Genomic DNA, 15,257 nt, shown 5'->3' on the forward strand with positions numbered 1-15,257 from the left:
GGACTATCTTTCCACAATTATCTGTAAACAACTGAAAACATGAGCAGTATGGATGCTTTCTATGTGAAGGTGGACAGCTAGAAAGGAAGCAACACCCTCCAATGTCTTCTGTTAGTGTGATTTGTTGAGTCCTTTCTGTGTTTGGTTACTTCTCTGCAGCGGAATTTTGCTCATTTGGTGAAATCATCCAGGTTAAATGGTCATGAATCACCAGCTGCAAGCAGACATTTCCACATCTCGTTGGTCTGGCTCAGTGTGAGACGTCCCTGTTCGGAAACTTTGGCTGAACACTGTGGACACTGGGTAACAGGCAGCACAGACTCCACATTGTGTTAAAAGAATGCACCCTTCTTTCCACTGAACAACTCACGTACCTAATATACATGTCTCAAGTCTGTCACTTAGAAACTTTAAGAAGAAAAAAGCCATTTCTGAAGGAGCAGGCCATGATCCAGTATACAGTATAATGAGATTAAAGAGCTCTGTTGGTCCATGTTCTTCTTTTTCTACAGACAAACCTCATCTTTTGATATTTTTCAACAAGCTAATTCATTTTTGTTTTATCTACTGAGTTTTAATATGAGTTTATGTTACTTTGTATATTTTATATTAGATTAGAAGGAAATCCATACAGAGATATGCCAGGGACTGATATTAAAGACTGCATTGGAATGCCATTAAAATTATATTTTGTGAATTTTCCTTTCAAAACCGGCAATAGTACAGAAGTTGAGAGTAGCCATGCCTGCAATTATTTATCTTATGCTGTAATCATGAGATCACGAAGCTCATTTTCACAGAATATCATGTTTATATGATATTTTCTCCTCCGTGAGCCACCACCTTATCGTGGTGGAGGAGTTTGTGTGTCCTGACGATCCTAGCAGCTATGTTGTCGGGGGCGTATGCCCCTGGTAGGGTCACCCATGGCAAACAGGTGTCTAGGGGAGGGACCAGACGAAGTGTGGCTCACAAAACCCTTATGATGATGAAAAAACAAGGACCAAGGTTTCCCTTGCCCGGACGTGGGTCACCGGGGCCCCCCTCTGGAGCCAGGCCTGGAGCACCTGGCACGGAGGCGAGCACCTGGTGGCCGGGCCCTTGCCCATGGGGCCCGGTCGGGCTCAGCCCGAAAGGGAGACATGGGCCTCTCCTCTCGTGGGCTCACCACCTACGGGAGGGGCCATAGGGGTCGGGTGCATTGTGAGCTGGGCGGCTGCCAGAGGCGGGGACCCTGGCGGTCTGATCCTCGGCTGCAAAAGCTAGCTCTAGGGACGTGGAATGTCACCTCTCTGGCGGGTAAGGAGCCTGAGCTGGTGCTCGAGGTTGAGCGGTTCCGGCTAGATATAGTTGGACTCAGCTCGACTCATAGCTTGGGCTCTGGAACAACTGCCCTCGAGAGGGGCTGGACCCTCTTCCATTCTGGAGTTGCTCCCGGTGAGAGGCGCCGAGCAGGTGTAGGCCTGCTCATTGCCCCCCAACTTGGCGCCTGTACGTTTGGGTTTACCCCGGTGGACGAAAGGGTAGCCTCCCTCCGCCTTCGGGTGGGGGGACGGGTCCTGACTGTTGTTTGTGCCTATGCACCAAATAGCAGTTCAGAGTACCCACCCTTTTTGGAGTCCTTGGGGGGGGTGTTGGAGAGCACTCCTTCTGGGGACTCCCTCGTTCTGCTGGGGGACTTCAATGCTCACGTGGGCAATGACAGCGAGACCTGGAGGGGCGTGATTGGGAGGAACGGCCCCCCTGATCTGAATCCGAGTGGTGTTTTGTTGTTGGACTTCTGTGCTCGTCATGGATTGTCCATAACGAACACCTTGTTCAGACATAAGAGTGTCCACATGTGCACTTGGCACCAGGACACTCTAGGCCGCAGTTCGATGATCGACTTTGTAGTCGTGTCGTCGGACTTGCGGCCGCATGTCCTGGACACTCGGGTGAAGAGAGGGGCGGAGCTGTCAACTGATCACCACCTGGTGGTGAGTTGGCTCAGATGGTGGGGGAGGATGCCGGTCAGGCCTGGCAGGCCCAAGCGTGTTGTGAGGGTCTGCTGGGAACGTCTGGCAGAGTCCCCTGTCAGAAGGAGTTTCAACTCCCATCTCCGGCAGAGCTTCAACCAAGTCCCGGGTGAGGCGGGGGACATTGAGTCTGAATGGGCTGTGTTCCGTGCCTCTATTGTCGAGGCGGCCAGCCGCAGCTGTGGCCGTAAGGTCGTCGGTGCCTGTCGTGGCGGTAACCCCCGAACTTGTTGGTGGACACCGACAGTAAGGGATGCCGTCAAGCTGAAGAAGGAGTCCTATCGGGCCTTTTTGGCCTGTGGGACTCCAGGGGCAGCTGATGGGTATCGGCGGGCTAAGCGGAGCGCGGCTTCGGCGGTCGCTAAGGCAAAAGCTCGGGCGTGGGAGGAGTTTGGAGAGGCCATGGAGAATGACTTCCGGACGGCTTCGAGGAGATTCTGGTCCACCATCCGGCGGCTCAGGAGGGGAAAGCAGTGCTCCGTCAACACTGTGTACAGTGGGGATGGGGGGCTGCTGACCTCGACTCGAGACGTTGTGAGGCGGTGGAGGGAATACTTCGAAGACCTCCTTAATCCCACCAACACGTCTTCTGATGAGGAAGCAGAGTCTGGGGTAGCTGGTGCTGGCTCGCCTATCTCTGGGGCTGAGGTCGCTGAGGTGGTTAAAAATCTCCTTGGTGGCAAGGCCCCGGGGGTGGATGAGGTCCGCCCAGAGTTCCTTAAGGCTCTGGATGCCGTAGGGCTGTCTTGGTTGACACGCCTCTGCGGCATCGCGTGGACATCGGGGACAGTCCCCCTGGACTGGCAGACTGGGGTGGTGGTCCCCCTCTTCAAAAAGGGGGACCGGAGGGTGTGCTCCAACTACAGGGGGATCACACTCCTCAGCCTCCCCGGTAAGGTCTATTCAGGGGTGCTGCAGAGGAGGGTCCGTCAGATAGTCGAACCTCGAATTGAGGAGGAGCAGTGTGGTTTTCGTCCCGGTCGTGGAACAGTGGACCAGCTCTACACCCTCTTTGGGGTCCTCGAGGGGGCATGGGAGTTTGCCCAACCAATCTACATGTGTTTTGTGGATTTGGAGAAGGCATTTGACCGTGTTCCCCGGGGACTCCTGTGGGGGGTACTCCGGGAGTATGGAGTGCCGGACTCGCTTGTAAGAGCTGTGGGATCCGGTTCGGTGGCCTCAGGATTGGGTCTCTGCTCTTTGCGGATGACGTCGTTCTGTTGGCTTCATCGGGACGTGATCTTCAGCTCGCACTGGAGCGATTCGCAGCCGAGTGTGAAGCGGCTGGGATGAGAATCAGCACCTCCAAATCCGAGACCATGGTCCTCAGCCGGAAAAGGGTGGAGTGCTCTCTCCGGGTCTGCGATGGGGTCCTGCCCCAAGTGGAGGAGTTTACATATCTCGGGGTCTTGTTCACGAGTGAGGGAAGGATGGAGCGAGAGATCGACAGGCGGATCGGTGCGGTGTCCGCAGTGATGCGGGCTCTGCATCGGTCTGTCGTGGTGAAGAGAGAGCTGAGCCGAAAGGCAAAGCTCTCGATTTACCGGTCGATCTACGTTCCTACCCTCACCTATGGTCATGAGCTGTGGGTAATGACCGAAAGAACGAGATCTCGAATACAAGCGGCCGAAATGAGTTTCCTCCGCAGGGTGGCCGGGCTCTACCTTAGAGATAGGGTGAGAAGCTCGGTGATCCGGGAGGGGCTCAGAGTAGAGCCGCTTCTCCTCCACATCGAGAGGAGCCAGATGAGGTGGCTCGGGCATCTGGTTAGGATGCCTCCTGGATGCCTCCCTGGTGAGGTGTTCCGGGCACTTCCCACCGGAAGGAGGCCCCGGGGCAGACCCAGGACACGCTGGACAGACTACATCTCTCGGCTGGCCTGGGAACGCCTCGGGATCCCTTCGGATGAGCTGGTGAATGTGGCCGGGGAGAGGGAAGTCTGGGTTTCCCTGCTTAGGCAGCTGCCCCAGCGACCCGACTCCGGATAAGCGGAAGAGAATGGATGGATGGATGATATTTTCTCCTTTGTTTTCTCATTAAGATGTTGAAGGTGAGCTTAAAAATTAGTGGAGCTTTAACTCTAAGTTTCATTGTTCACAATGAGAAAAGTTAGACCGGCGCAAAGATCAGAAAAAAAGGTCTCAAATTTCAAATCTTTAGTCTTGATAAAGAGTAGATTTTAGGAAATAAATATTTGATTATTACAACTAAAGTGGTTGTGTAACCAATTATATTTTTTTCATCAGCAATTGTTTACATAGGAGGACCCTGCATCGTGTGGCTTTAACCATTACTGCACAAACATTTATACCTCAGCAACAAAAACTTTAACCAAATCAGCAGTTTAATCAGTGTAAGTGACTTTTCAATGATAGGAGTGATGATGCTGTATAAATGCAGTGTTATAATCAAAATCATGGAAGTGTTGATGTAGAACAGGGATCACCAACTCTGATCCTCAAGGGTCAGTATCCTGCAGGTATTAGATGTTTCCCTGCAGCAGCACACCTGATTCAAATGAATAGGTCATTAACAGACTTGTGCATAACTTTACAAGATATTGTTGGAGATCCATTTTATTTGAATCAAGTGTGTTGCAGTAGGGAAACATCAAGACACTGATCATTGAGGGGTTGGTGATGAATACATGCTGCATTCACTTGCACTTGGGCATCTGAGCTTTACCCAGTTAAAAGTGAGTTTACACTACATTTTTGTTAGAATTTTTCTATTCTTAGGGTGGCACCTGGAAGGCCAGCTTGTGACCCCCAGGGCCACCCCTCTAGCTCCGCCACTGATTATTCAATGTCAAGGTAGGATTTATAACAGCAAGTGAAGGTTTGTGTTATTCTGTTTGCTTTTGCTTTACAACAAAGGTTTCCCTGAACTCTAACAAAGAAGACCGCTTAGTTAGGGATGGGGCGATACCGATACTAGCATCGGAAATACTCGCTGATCCTACCAAAAGTAAAGGGATCGGTGTCGGCGAGTATTTCTGTTTTAAGACCATCCGATACCATGGAAACTGAAGAATAATTCTTTGTTTCCTGCCCAACACAACCACACAGAGACACAGGAAGTTACGCAGTCTTGTGTGACATTGTTTTGAATTGGTAGGCAGAGAAGCAGCTGCACGCGAGTCACTGTTCTAACATTTAGCATTAATGGTATGTTAGTAATTTGGCATCATTACTCATTAGAAAATCCTGCAAGCAAAACAGCGACATGCCTAATATGAGGCCTGCCAAATTTACCACCAGTGACTTTATAAAGCATTTTGGTTAAAATGTGTGAAAGTTTGTTGCCTTTAAGGAAATGTTCTTAGAATTCTTACAATTTATCGTCCTGCATTAAAAGGACGATAGATTTTAATGGGAATTCTTTGATCCAAGTTTATTTACTCAATAATTAAAACAGTTCTGTGGCCATCATGGATTTCATGTGTTAATAAAACATGAATAATATGAATAAATATTAAGGCTGTTAAAAAAAAAAACACGTTAACAGCAGTAGCTAATTTATGTAATTAATTGCGTAAATTTTTTAACCGGAATTAACCTTCCCTCATCCCCCACACTTTTCGCTGTGAGAGGGTTCAACACTTGCACTCTTTCATTTAAAGAAAGAAAGAAAAAAAAGTTTCCTGCTGTTCTGTACTAATATGCCTTCTCCTGCTCCACTTCTACTCCTCCTCTCTCTCCTGTTGCTCCGTGATCAGCTGTCAGTGATCAGCTGATCTGCTTCTCTGATGGTAGCACTTTCTTTCTTGTTGGGCTTGTTTATTATTCATCTGAGAAGGAGGCAAATGGTGGTTCGTGGTTCATCTTATATTTAACCCAAAGTATTGTTATTAGACGCACTAGCAATAGCAAAAAATTATCAGTCTCATGTCAATCAGATCTATGTCACTGTCACGTGAAGATGAAGAATAAAATAGAATTTATAGACCTCCTAATAAAAAACCCCAGGTATCGGACAGAAAAGAAATGGCATCGGAACATCCCTAGTTTTGTCTTAGTGTATAACAATAATTAGCCTGTTATCTGAAGATAATGATGTTTGTTATCTCAGGTCAATGAAATAGTTAACTCATTAAGTGGGATCTTGGTTTCTTTATGATAGTGACCCACTGCTCTGTATTTCAAGAGGGTATTTAATTGTTTTGTGTTAAAATGAAGGACACCAGTCTTGACCGTGAGCTAAGGAACTTAAAAACATGATAACCAGCAAACTCAAGGCATTCATGATATACAATCAGGTAGAAGTAGACACATATTGCATTTATGATATTCCTTATATTACTAGTCTTTACTAGTAATATGTGGAATGAATGTCATTTCATTACTTTAGTCAGCAGCAACATAGTTCCCTCTATGTCAGCTCCAGGAGGACCACCTGCATTGAAAAGTACCTCCAGGCATGCTGCCGTTCATACATGAAGCATGTCCCTGGTAATTCAGCCAGCTGTCCAACAGCTTTTGAAGAGCCTAAACATATCTCAGGCCACATTACTAACCCTTGTCACCCACCAACACCCTTGTGGCTCTATTTATTCACCCTCTGAAGTTGTAATATACACAAACTAGCCACAACGTAGAATTTAGGCTGGCCCACAACATGCAATTATGGCTAGCTGTCACTATTTCGTGGCAGTTTACACAAGAGTAAGTGTAGTACTTACGAATGTGGCTTGCAAGTATCTTCAGATTTTTAGAAATTTATGAGACTATGTTGCCAGAACTGTGAGATATTTAAATATTCTTCCATTTAAAACAGCATCCTTTAGTTTTTTATTTTCCCTCTAAAGCTTAACTTAGACTTCTTCTTGCTTGACAGTATCAATATAATCAATATAAAATGTAATATTATTTAGCTGAATCACTACCTGGCCCTGAGCTGTTCACCACAGAAAAACTGAGGCTCCAAGATGTGATATAATATCTCTTGAAAGGGGATGATTGAAAGTAAGTACAGCAGCCTTTGAAACAGTCATCAGGGGATAAGCAGAATACATGTTCGCAGGGAGTACTGTATTACAGTGAAACCTGCCAACCTAACGAGGATACGCTCCAGAGGGTAATCCCCCCCCCCCGGTCTGCTGGAAAAACCACAAGCAGCTGTATCAACATGAAGAAAACAGGCGAACGGCACCAAAGACCAGCTGACAGCTCATAAGCATTTTGGTTGTCATGTTTGTTTTCCCAGAATTTCAGGATGGACAATATTGCTCTTTAATTGTTGAAAGAGATAATGTTTGCTTAAAATCAAACAATCTTTATTTTTAAAAGCAATTAAAGAGGTACTTTTGTGGTTTAGTATTGCACTTCCTTAAAGCTCTGGAAAATGAAAGATAGAACTGAAGTAGAAGGGACTGAGATCTCTATGACTGAACTGGGGTCAAGCAAGAGCCAGGGGTCTGGTCATATGTAGGATGGTTTCTAATTGGGATAAAATGACTCCAGATAATATTTTTAGCATTTATTATTCTATTGTTTCCTTGGGGTTCCACTAATATAGAACAATCTAGACAAATGTGAGGAGTATGAGTCTGAACTACTGACATTATATTCAAGTTCTGTGGCTTTGGTTAAAAGTCCCATACTATACATATTTTTAACCATTTCATATGGGTGCCACAGGTTCAACAACATTGTTTTCAAAGTGTATTAACCCCAAAGTCAGCCCTGGCCATTAATTTCAGCCACTTCAAATGTGGCTTTAGTGAGCTCTAATGAGAACGAGCTGTTTCTGTGTCTGAACCTTTAAATGTTCATGAGTGGTGCCTTTCCACGGCCCTCTCTGGGAGAGAATCCGGCTTTCGCTGACGCCCACTCTGTGATTTCAGAAGGCAGGCTCAGCTAGCCAAGGGGCGTGTCAATGAACGTGTCCACTAGTCTTTAGCAGCCGTTCTTAACACACAGGGTAGTAATGTGTTTCTATCACAAACCAGTCACTTCTGTTTTGGTTCCATTAGGTCTTCCACTAGTCATAACGATTTCTGCCTGCTTTTTAAATAAACAAACAGCAGTACAAGCCATAATGTTGCCCTCCAACTGGTGCATGCTCAGGATGGGGATTGAATCGAAGATGAGAATCTGTTGCTTTTATTTACATTGGCTATTTTCTATTAATTGACTTGTGTGAACACAGACTATGGATATGTTTTAACTGCATCACAATGAATTTGTTTGAATTGATTATGTCTGTAAAGTGTCTTGACTTGACTTTGTTGTGAATTAGCACCATAGAGATAAAGCTAAATAAAACTGAAATGGACTTAAAGTGAAAATTTTACGTTGACATATGGCTCACATAGCAAGTATAATCAGTAAGGATCATTTCAGAATTTCAGAATGTGTTTTCATGCATGCTGATTGAAACACCAATTGGTATAACCCACCCATCTTGATCCAAACGAATGTGATCGGCTCAAAATCATCCAATTGGTATGTTTAAATGAAGCAAAGTTGTGTCCATGAAAACTTGACTTGGGTCACTGAGGCCTGGAATACACCTGCTGTGAACGCAAGCATACACGTCAAGTTCCACTACATTTGTGTATACTTTCTGCAGATGATGGAAGCACAGCACTGCAAAAGAACTCAATACACGAGGTCACTGCAAGGGGGAGTACACAGCACTTGGACTTTGAGATAGTGAAAAGGTCAGTCCACCGGTCACATTGTATTTCCGTGTCATACCGATTGAAACACTAACCCCCAAAAGGCATGAGTGTTTATCGCTGGGAAGAAAAATCACACAGATGCTGATAGGTGCAAACAAGGTCCGAGAGACGGTCTTTAAAACTATCCAGCATTCTCTGGACTTGCCCTTGTGTGCCACCATGGGGTGGGTTGGTGCATGGCCTGGTGTCTGGTCGCCGCCCCGGGACCCAGTGTATGGCCTGGGGAAAGGTGGGAGGGGGTATGTGGGTGGGTGGAGGCTATGCGGCAGAAACATTGAGGTGGGTGCTGGTCCACACCAGCTGGTCGTCTGTTGGGACCTGGGGGCACTTCAAGGCACTTGGCCCTGAGCGTGGATGCCCGGTGCTCGGCTGGGTCGGCAGCTGCCGATTTTGGCCCACTGTGGTCTGTGCCTTGTGGTTGCATGAGTCTCTGGCTGGGGCCTTCCTCTGCCGTCCTCCGGGTGGGTCCTGGGTCGTCTTCATGGTGGGGTGGCTTGGGTTCGTGCTCTGGGATTGCTGCTGATCGCCCGGGTCTCTGAGCCACCCTAGTCTGCCTCTGGCCTACGCAGAGGCGTGGTCACATTTGAACAATCACTCTCATCTCTGCTCACTCCTCAGTCCTCACACTCTGCATGCTGACACAGTCACTGAGTTGTCCAATAGGTTTATATACTAAAAGACACTTTTGTTTAGGGTTTTTGTGTGTGTTTCTGGTACTTTGGTTGTTATTGTAATACATGTTTTTTTTGTTTTTTTCTTTAGGAACTCCTGATGATTGTCAGCTTTGATTTCCTGTAAAAGCCGTAGGACATTCTCTGTTGTGTTTCTGTACAGGTGTAGCAGCTAGTGTTCTGGTGTTAGGTTGGATTGAAGGGTCGTTGCCTTCTATCTGTTGTCTCCTTTTTTTCTACTCTTCTTTTAACTTCTGTTCACTATTCTCCATTTCTTGTCAGGTCCAGCAAGATTATGTAAATTCCATTCAAAATAAATAAATAATATAAAAAAAGAGGAGTCTTATACCCATAAAGCTCCCTTTGGCAAAGCAAATTTGTTTGGCCTAACACAGCAGCTAGACCATGCTAGACAGGACAAGTTAAACAAAAGAAGAAAAAATCTATCCGCCACCGTGTTTACCTCAGACCTGTCGTGTTCATGCGAGTGCGAGTGCGTTCAAGTCAATATTGCAACTCACACACGTTACCTCACAACTTTGTGAGCAGACAGCGTGCCAAGTGCATGGCAGCCATGATACGTGACCGGACGAGCCGCTAACAGCAAGCATATCCCATCCCTTAGCGTTGCAAGTACAGAACAGATTATATGCATCAGCTCCCGGTGCATTGGAAAGGGATGGTAAAGTTGTCCCCACGTGTATTTAGAAATGATGCTTAGGGTAAGATGGGAATGTTGGATGCAAAAGAGAAAAATATGAACTATGCACAAACGTCAATTATCTATTTATTTGAGCAATCATATATGTAAATTTAATGTGCAGGCTGTTTTTGTAAGACCAGATAAAAAAAAACTGTTGGTGCATTTTTAATTAAAAACTAAAAAAAGACAGTAATAGGCTGTGCAGTAAGGGTTGTACTGTCGTGTGGGGGAGGTTCGAACTGTGGCCTTTGTGTGTGGAGTTTGCATGTTCTCCCTGTGTATGCATGGGTTTTCTCAAGGTACTCCAGCTTCCTCCCACCATCCAAAGACATGCATGTTAGGTTAATTGGTAACTCTAAATTCTCCCTAGGAGTAAGTGTTGTTTGTCTCTCCATGTTGGCCTGTTCAGGTACCCTGCTTTGGCCCATTAATTGGTGGGATAGGCCCCAGCTTACCTGTGACTCTAACTGGATGAAGCAGTACAGAAAATAAATGAATGAATAAGACAGTAACAGGACTCAGAAAAAGCCATCTGTTCTGTGTTTAAGCACTGTCCTGTCATCGTCTCACATGGACAGACGGAGAGGATCACAGGACACATGTGACTAAGTGCCAATCAAGCACCAGGAAACCTGTTAGGAGGAGGCATAATTGCACAGCCTTTGAACAAACACTTATTTTAACTTGAACCTGTAAAGATACAGAAGATAAGCCTTCCCCCTACCACTGTCTAAGGTAAGTTTCACATCTATCTGCGCTACAGCCATGACTCACCGTGTTTTACATCTTCAGTTAAACCTGCCCCTCTTCCAACAATCTCTTTTTGTTTTTACATATTTTTCCAAAAAACTGCCAGTCTTTTTTTTTTAAACATCTGGAAGTCATCCCTCCACCCCAATCCTCCATTTGCTGACTGCAACAGTTTGGTTTATAAGTAGTTCCCATGAAGCAGTTCTCACAAGCACAAGCTGCACTCCAAATCTATCAGTCCCACTGTTTGTGCCCCCACAACATCCCAGATTCACAGACAAACCCTTCCCATCCAGTTACAGACAAATACCTCTGCTAACGTGTTGCTGGAGACAATGTGTAATCTGGCGAGCCCGAACCCCTTCTCTCTGGAAGAAAAGAGGCGTGTAATCAAGTCATAGCTAAAAAATGCAGCATGTGTTTCTAATCAGAGCCGTCTGTGGACCTGGTTGAATTCACATGTTTGGACATTTCAGCTTTGGTAGAAAACAGCCCATTTGTTGCGATGTCAATGATGTGGCAACAACAACTGGAACCAATTTGGGAGACAGGGTGACCTCATGTTGGTTTGTTCATTTGGAATAGCCAGTTTCAGTTTTTTTTTTTTTGTCTTCTGCTTGTATATTTTCTCTCTGAAAGGGTAAAATGTTTCAGTCCAAGTCGTATTTTGGCTGTGATGAATGTTACAATCCTGATAATGTGACCAATGTGACTCTGTAAAGCCATTGCTTTCACCAAGAGTGGGTGCTGAGACTCTTTGATGTAAGGTGCAAAGTGGCATCGTTGAAGATGTTTTACAGCTATGCCAGCGTCTGGGGGGAGTGTTCACATACATACACACACTTTTAAAGGCATGATTTCTGTCTCTGGCTCAAACTGTGGTCACAGATGCCTGTTTTTTTTTTTTTTTTGTTGTTGTTGTTTTTCCTGGAAGGAACAACAACAACAACAACAAAAAAAAAGGAAACTTTATTGCTGTTTTCCTTCTTTTCTGTGATCACATCTTTAACTTTTTCTTTAAATATTATGAGTAGATTTCTCCGTATTTGATTGGAAGTTGCAAGTTTTGTCCACCGCTTGTGCTAGATTTTTATCCTGGTAATCTGTGCTGGCGTCACCACTTCCAGTTATGAGCTTAAAGTCGGCTCCTTAATCTCATTTGCAAGTTTATGTTCTTCTGCAAGCAAACTTTCCACACATGTGCAGGCATATGACTCTAATAGAACTTCATAACAGTACTGAATGAAACCTTAAACATTTGCTTTGAACACGTTTTCAGACCTTAAGTCACCTTTCTTTGAAAAATTGTGAAACTCTAGACCCTCAGCATCTCTTTCTCGTGACCTCAGTCCTCAACAAAAAGTTTTTTTTGATCTGAGAATCTGAAAATGTATCTGCTCACAATTAAGTAGTTTGACCAGCACTCCGCCACACACAATTTGAAGTTGCTATTTTCTTGAAAAAAATGTCCAACCAAGTGGAGAAACAAGATTATTCCACAGGGCAAATACAGTGTTTAAGTATGAGTGAGTTTCTTGAGCTAAAAGACGCATTTTATTTTGTTCAGAATGACATTGGTATACTATTGGATAGAAAGGGGCAAAGAATGTTCATAGTAATTGTCTTTAAATCTCCTGTACAAATACATAACTACATATTTCCAAAGTGCTGGTGAACCACATTTTCCCTTAGCCTGCAAAACCCAGAACTTTCCTCTACTTTTGTTTGGTTGAAATGCAATCACCTCATCCACCATTATTCCATGGAAAGAGCCCTGAATGATCGCAGTGCTGCTTTACATGAACATATATGGACAGAGTTCATAGGAACCGAGCTTTCGGGAGTTAAAGAGACAAACTTCCATTAACAAAAAGCTTTTTTCCCTCCAACAGAAACACTGCTTCTGTGTTTACGTAACTCTGTTAAATTGAGTTTAACTGTTGTTTTGCCCTCCTCGTTAAACTGCAGCATCAGCATTGGTGTGTACAGTACTGTTCAGAAGTCTTAATCCACCCCTCATTTCTTTATATTTTGCTTTGAAGCAGTCAGACTTTCCTGCGCTTTTTTTTTTTTTCCACTCATCTCAGTCTTGTCTTTGTACCAGATCATTTTCAGAGAAGTGTTTTGTTGTTGTTAAGCCACTGAAAATTACCCCACGAAGCATTACTTTTTGGCACTGTTCCCAAAACAGACACTTTTTTCAGTTTTTTTTTAACTGTATCTACAAAGAAAACCCAAATATAACAGTTTAACAAACTAAAACAGTATTTTTGCAATATGTTGATTTCCAAAGAGCTATTAGCCAAAAATCATGGCATATCTCAGCATGTGCTTGAGAAAACTGGACAAGTGGAGGACAAAAGAAGAAGTATCAGGCCTAAAGAAGACTATTCACAGTAGGTGAACAGAATATATGTTCAGAAGGAAGGGAAACATGAGAAAAGGTTGAAGTGTGACACATGAAAGAAAAACTGGACCGAAAACCATGGCAACAGGTTTGAAGGAGTCATGAATCCCCCCATGAGCCCAGACCTTAACATTATTAAAGAAGTGTGAGATCATCTGGACAGAGGACAGAACAAAAGGCAAAATCAGCCAAATATGAGCTTTGGAAAGTCCTTCAAGAAACCTAGAGAGCTATTCCTGAAGTTATTAAAAGAAATAAAAAGAAAGCTTGTCTAGGAGGGTAAATCTGTTCAGACCAAATATTCACTTGTCATATATAATGTCATATTTTCACATGTTTTTAAAACATAATTTCCATTTTCCTGACATCATATAAAGAAATGAGGGCTGTCTCAAGAGTTTTCACAGCAACAATCAAATGAGACGTTTCACTTGCCACAAGGTGGAGCTCTGTCCAACACTACTCTGCTTTATGTCAAAGAGAAAAACCAGTCCAGATACAATGAAAGAAAAACATCAATTATGCAGAGGGAGAGAAAACTTTTTGTTTTGTCTGCAGCTTTTAACTCATCACCCCATCAGGAGTCCGTCATATGAACTTTTCAGTGTCCATGACATCATCTCCTGAAACAACACAGGTTCCGTGACGACACCAGAGATCAAACACGCTCCTGCTGGAAAGGAAAAAAAAAAAAAAAAAAAAGAGGTGGAAACGCAGCTCAAGTAAAACAAGGGCGCTCAGGTGTTCCAGCTCTGGGTGTTTTCCAGCCGAAGATGTCGGACAGCCCCACACTCTCAGTGACTCAGAGTATCTAACAGCATCTCTGCCTCTCACGTCTCCTCACATCTGCCCTGAATTAACATGCAGCCCATGTTCCCTCAGTGGCGCGTGAGCCGAGCTGCCGGATTCTTTTAGCAGATGTACGCTGTGCAGTTTTCCAACTGGGAAACGAATGGGAGCAGGATTTCTTAATGATTGTTCCAAAGTGGTGCAGGAGTACAGCAAAAACCACAGAGGTGTTCGTTTCCCTCTCTGCACTTTTTTCTGTGCCTTCAGGGTGACATCACTTGCAATCACTGACAGATGTCCAGAAGACTGTTTCCTTACATGCAGGGCTTGTTCACCAACTACAGATAACCCACATTAAAGCTATTATCATCTCTACAAAACTGTCCCCAAGCTGAACAGGCTCTGATAACCAGGGTCTGACTTCACCATCCATGCCAGAGATGCTGTCTGAACTAATAAAGCTGTCAACGATAGCGGGGATTCACTTTAAATCCAACAATCAAACATAAAAACTAACATTATCGCTCTTTTTTAAGTAGCTTGTCCCTTAATAAAAGTTTTTGTAAAGACACAAGAGACTGCACCACTAAACCCAGCCAAAGTTCAAAGACAACGTCCCAGTTAATGTTTAAAGGTCAGCCACCTTCACACTTTGTTACCAGCAGCATTTAGATGTACAGACAGACAGCTGAGGGCTTCACTTACCGCTCGTCCCGTCTTGACATGAAACAATCAAAACCTGAGCAACTGAGACCACCAGAAAAAGGAAAGTCCTCAAATGCACCGAGCTCATCATGTCTATAAGAAAGACATGAGCCTTCCTTGTGTGCAAAGTACAGGGGAAAAGGGATGGAAAGGAAAAAAAAAAGGTGTTCAGGTTGTCACTGCAGCACCATGAATACAGGGGAGCTTCTCCTTGTAAGCAGCAAGCAGACCCAGCCCAGATTGTGTGAGTGCCCTGGTTTTCTTTTTTTTTTTTTTTTTTTTTGGTGTAGTTACAGCTTTAAATGAGAAGAATGCTGGCGAGCCTAATTTTCCTCCCCCTTTTGTCAGCCCTCTCTCATAGCCATCCCCTCGCAGGCTTTAGTGGCTGGGAGAGAACTACACCCATGTTCACGAGATCTCAGACTTTCCAGTGACTCCCTCGGTCTGCCTATCTCAGAATTTAACTCTGATTCAGAAAAAGACGCCAGGACGAGATAAAGAGGAATGACTGAGCTTGTTTTAAGGCTTCTTT

At 44.6% G+C, this 15,257-nt stretch overlaps 1 protein-coding gene across 1 annotated transcript in view; it reads right to left on the reverse strand.

Annotated features, from left to right (window-relative positions):
* col5a2a (collagen, type V, alpha 2a) overlaps window positions 1-15,005 on the reverse strand; it is a 59,194-nt gene extending 44,189 nt beyond the window's left edge. The window contains exon 1 of the mRNA XM_042001477.1: window positions 14,726-15,005. Within this exon, the coding sequence (XP_041857411.1) occupies window positions 14,726-14,816 (91 nt within the window). The 5' untranslated portion in view covers window positions 14,817-15,005. The remainder of the gene's footprint in view (window positions 1-14,725) is intronic.
* Window positions 15,006-15,257: the final 252 nt, after the last annotated feature.

Source organism: Melanotaenia boesemani, chromosome 12, assembly GCF_017639745.1.
Source record: "Melanotaenia boesemani isolate fMelBoe1 chromosome 12, fMelBoe1.pri, whole genome shotgun sequence".
Classification (NCBI taxonomy): Eukaryota; Metazoa; Chordata; class Actinopteri; order Atheriniformes; family Melanotaeniidae; genus Melanotaenia; species Melanotaenia boesemani.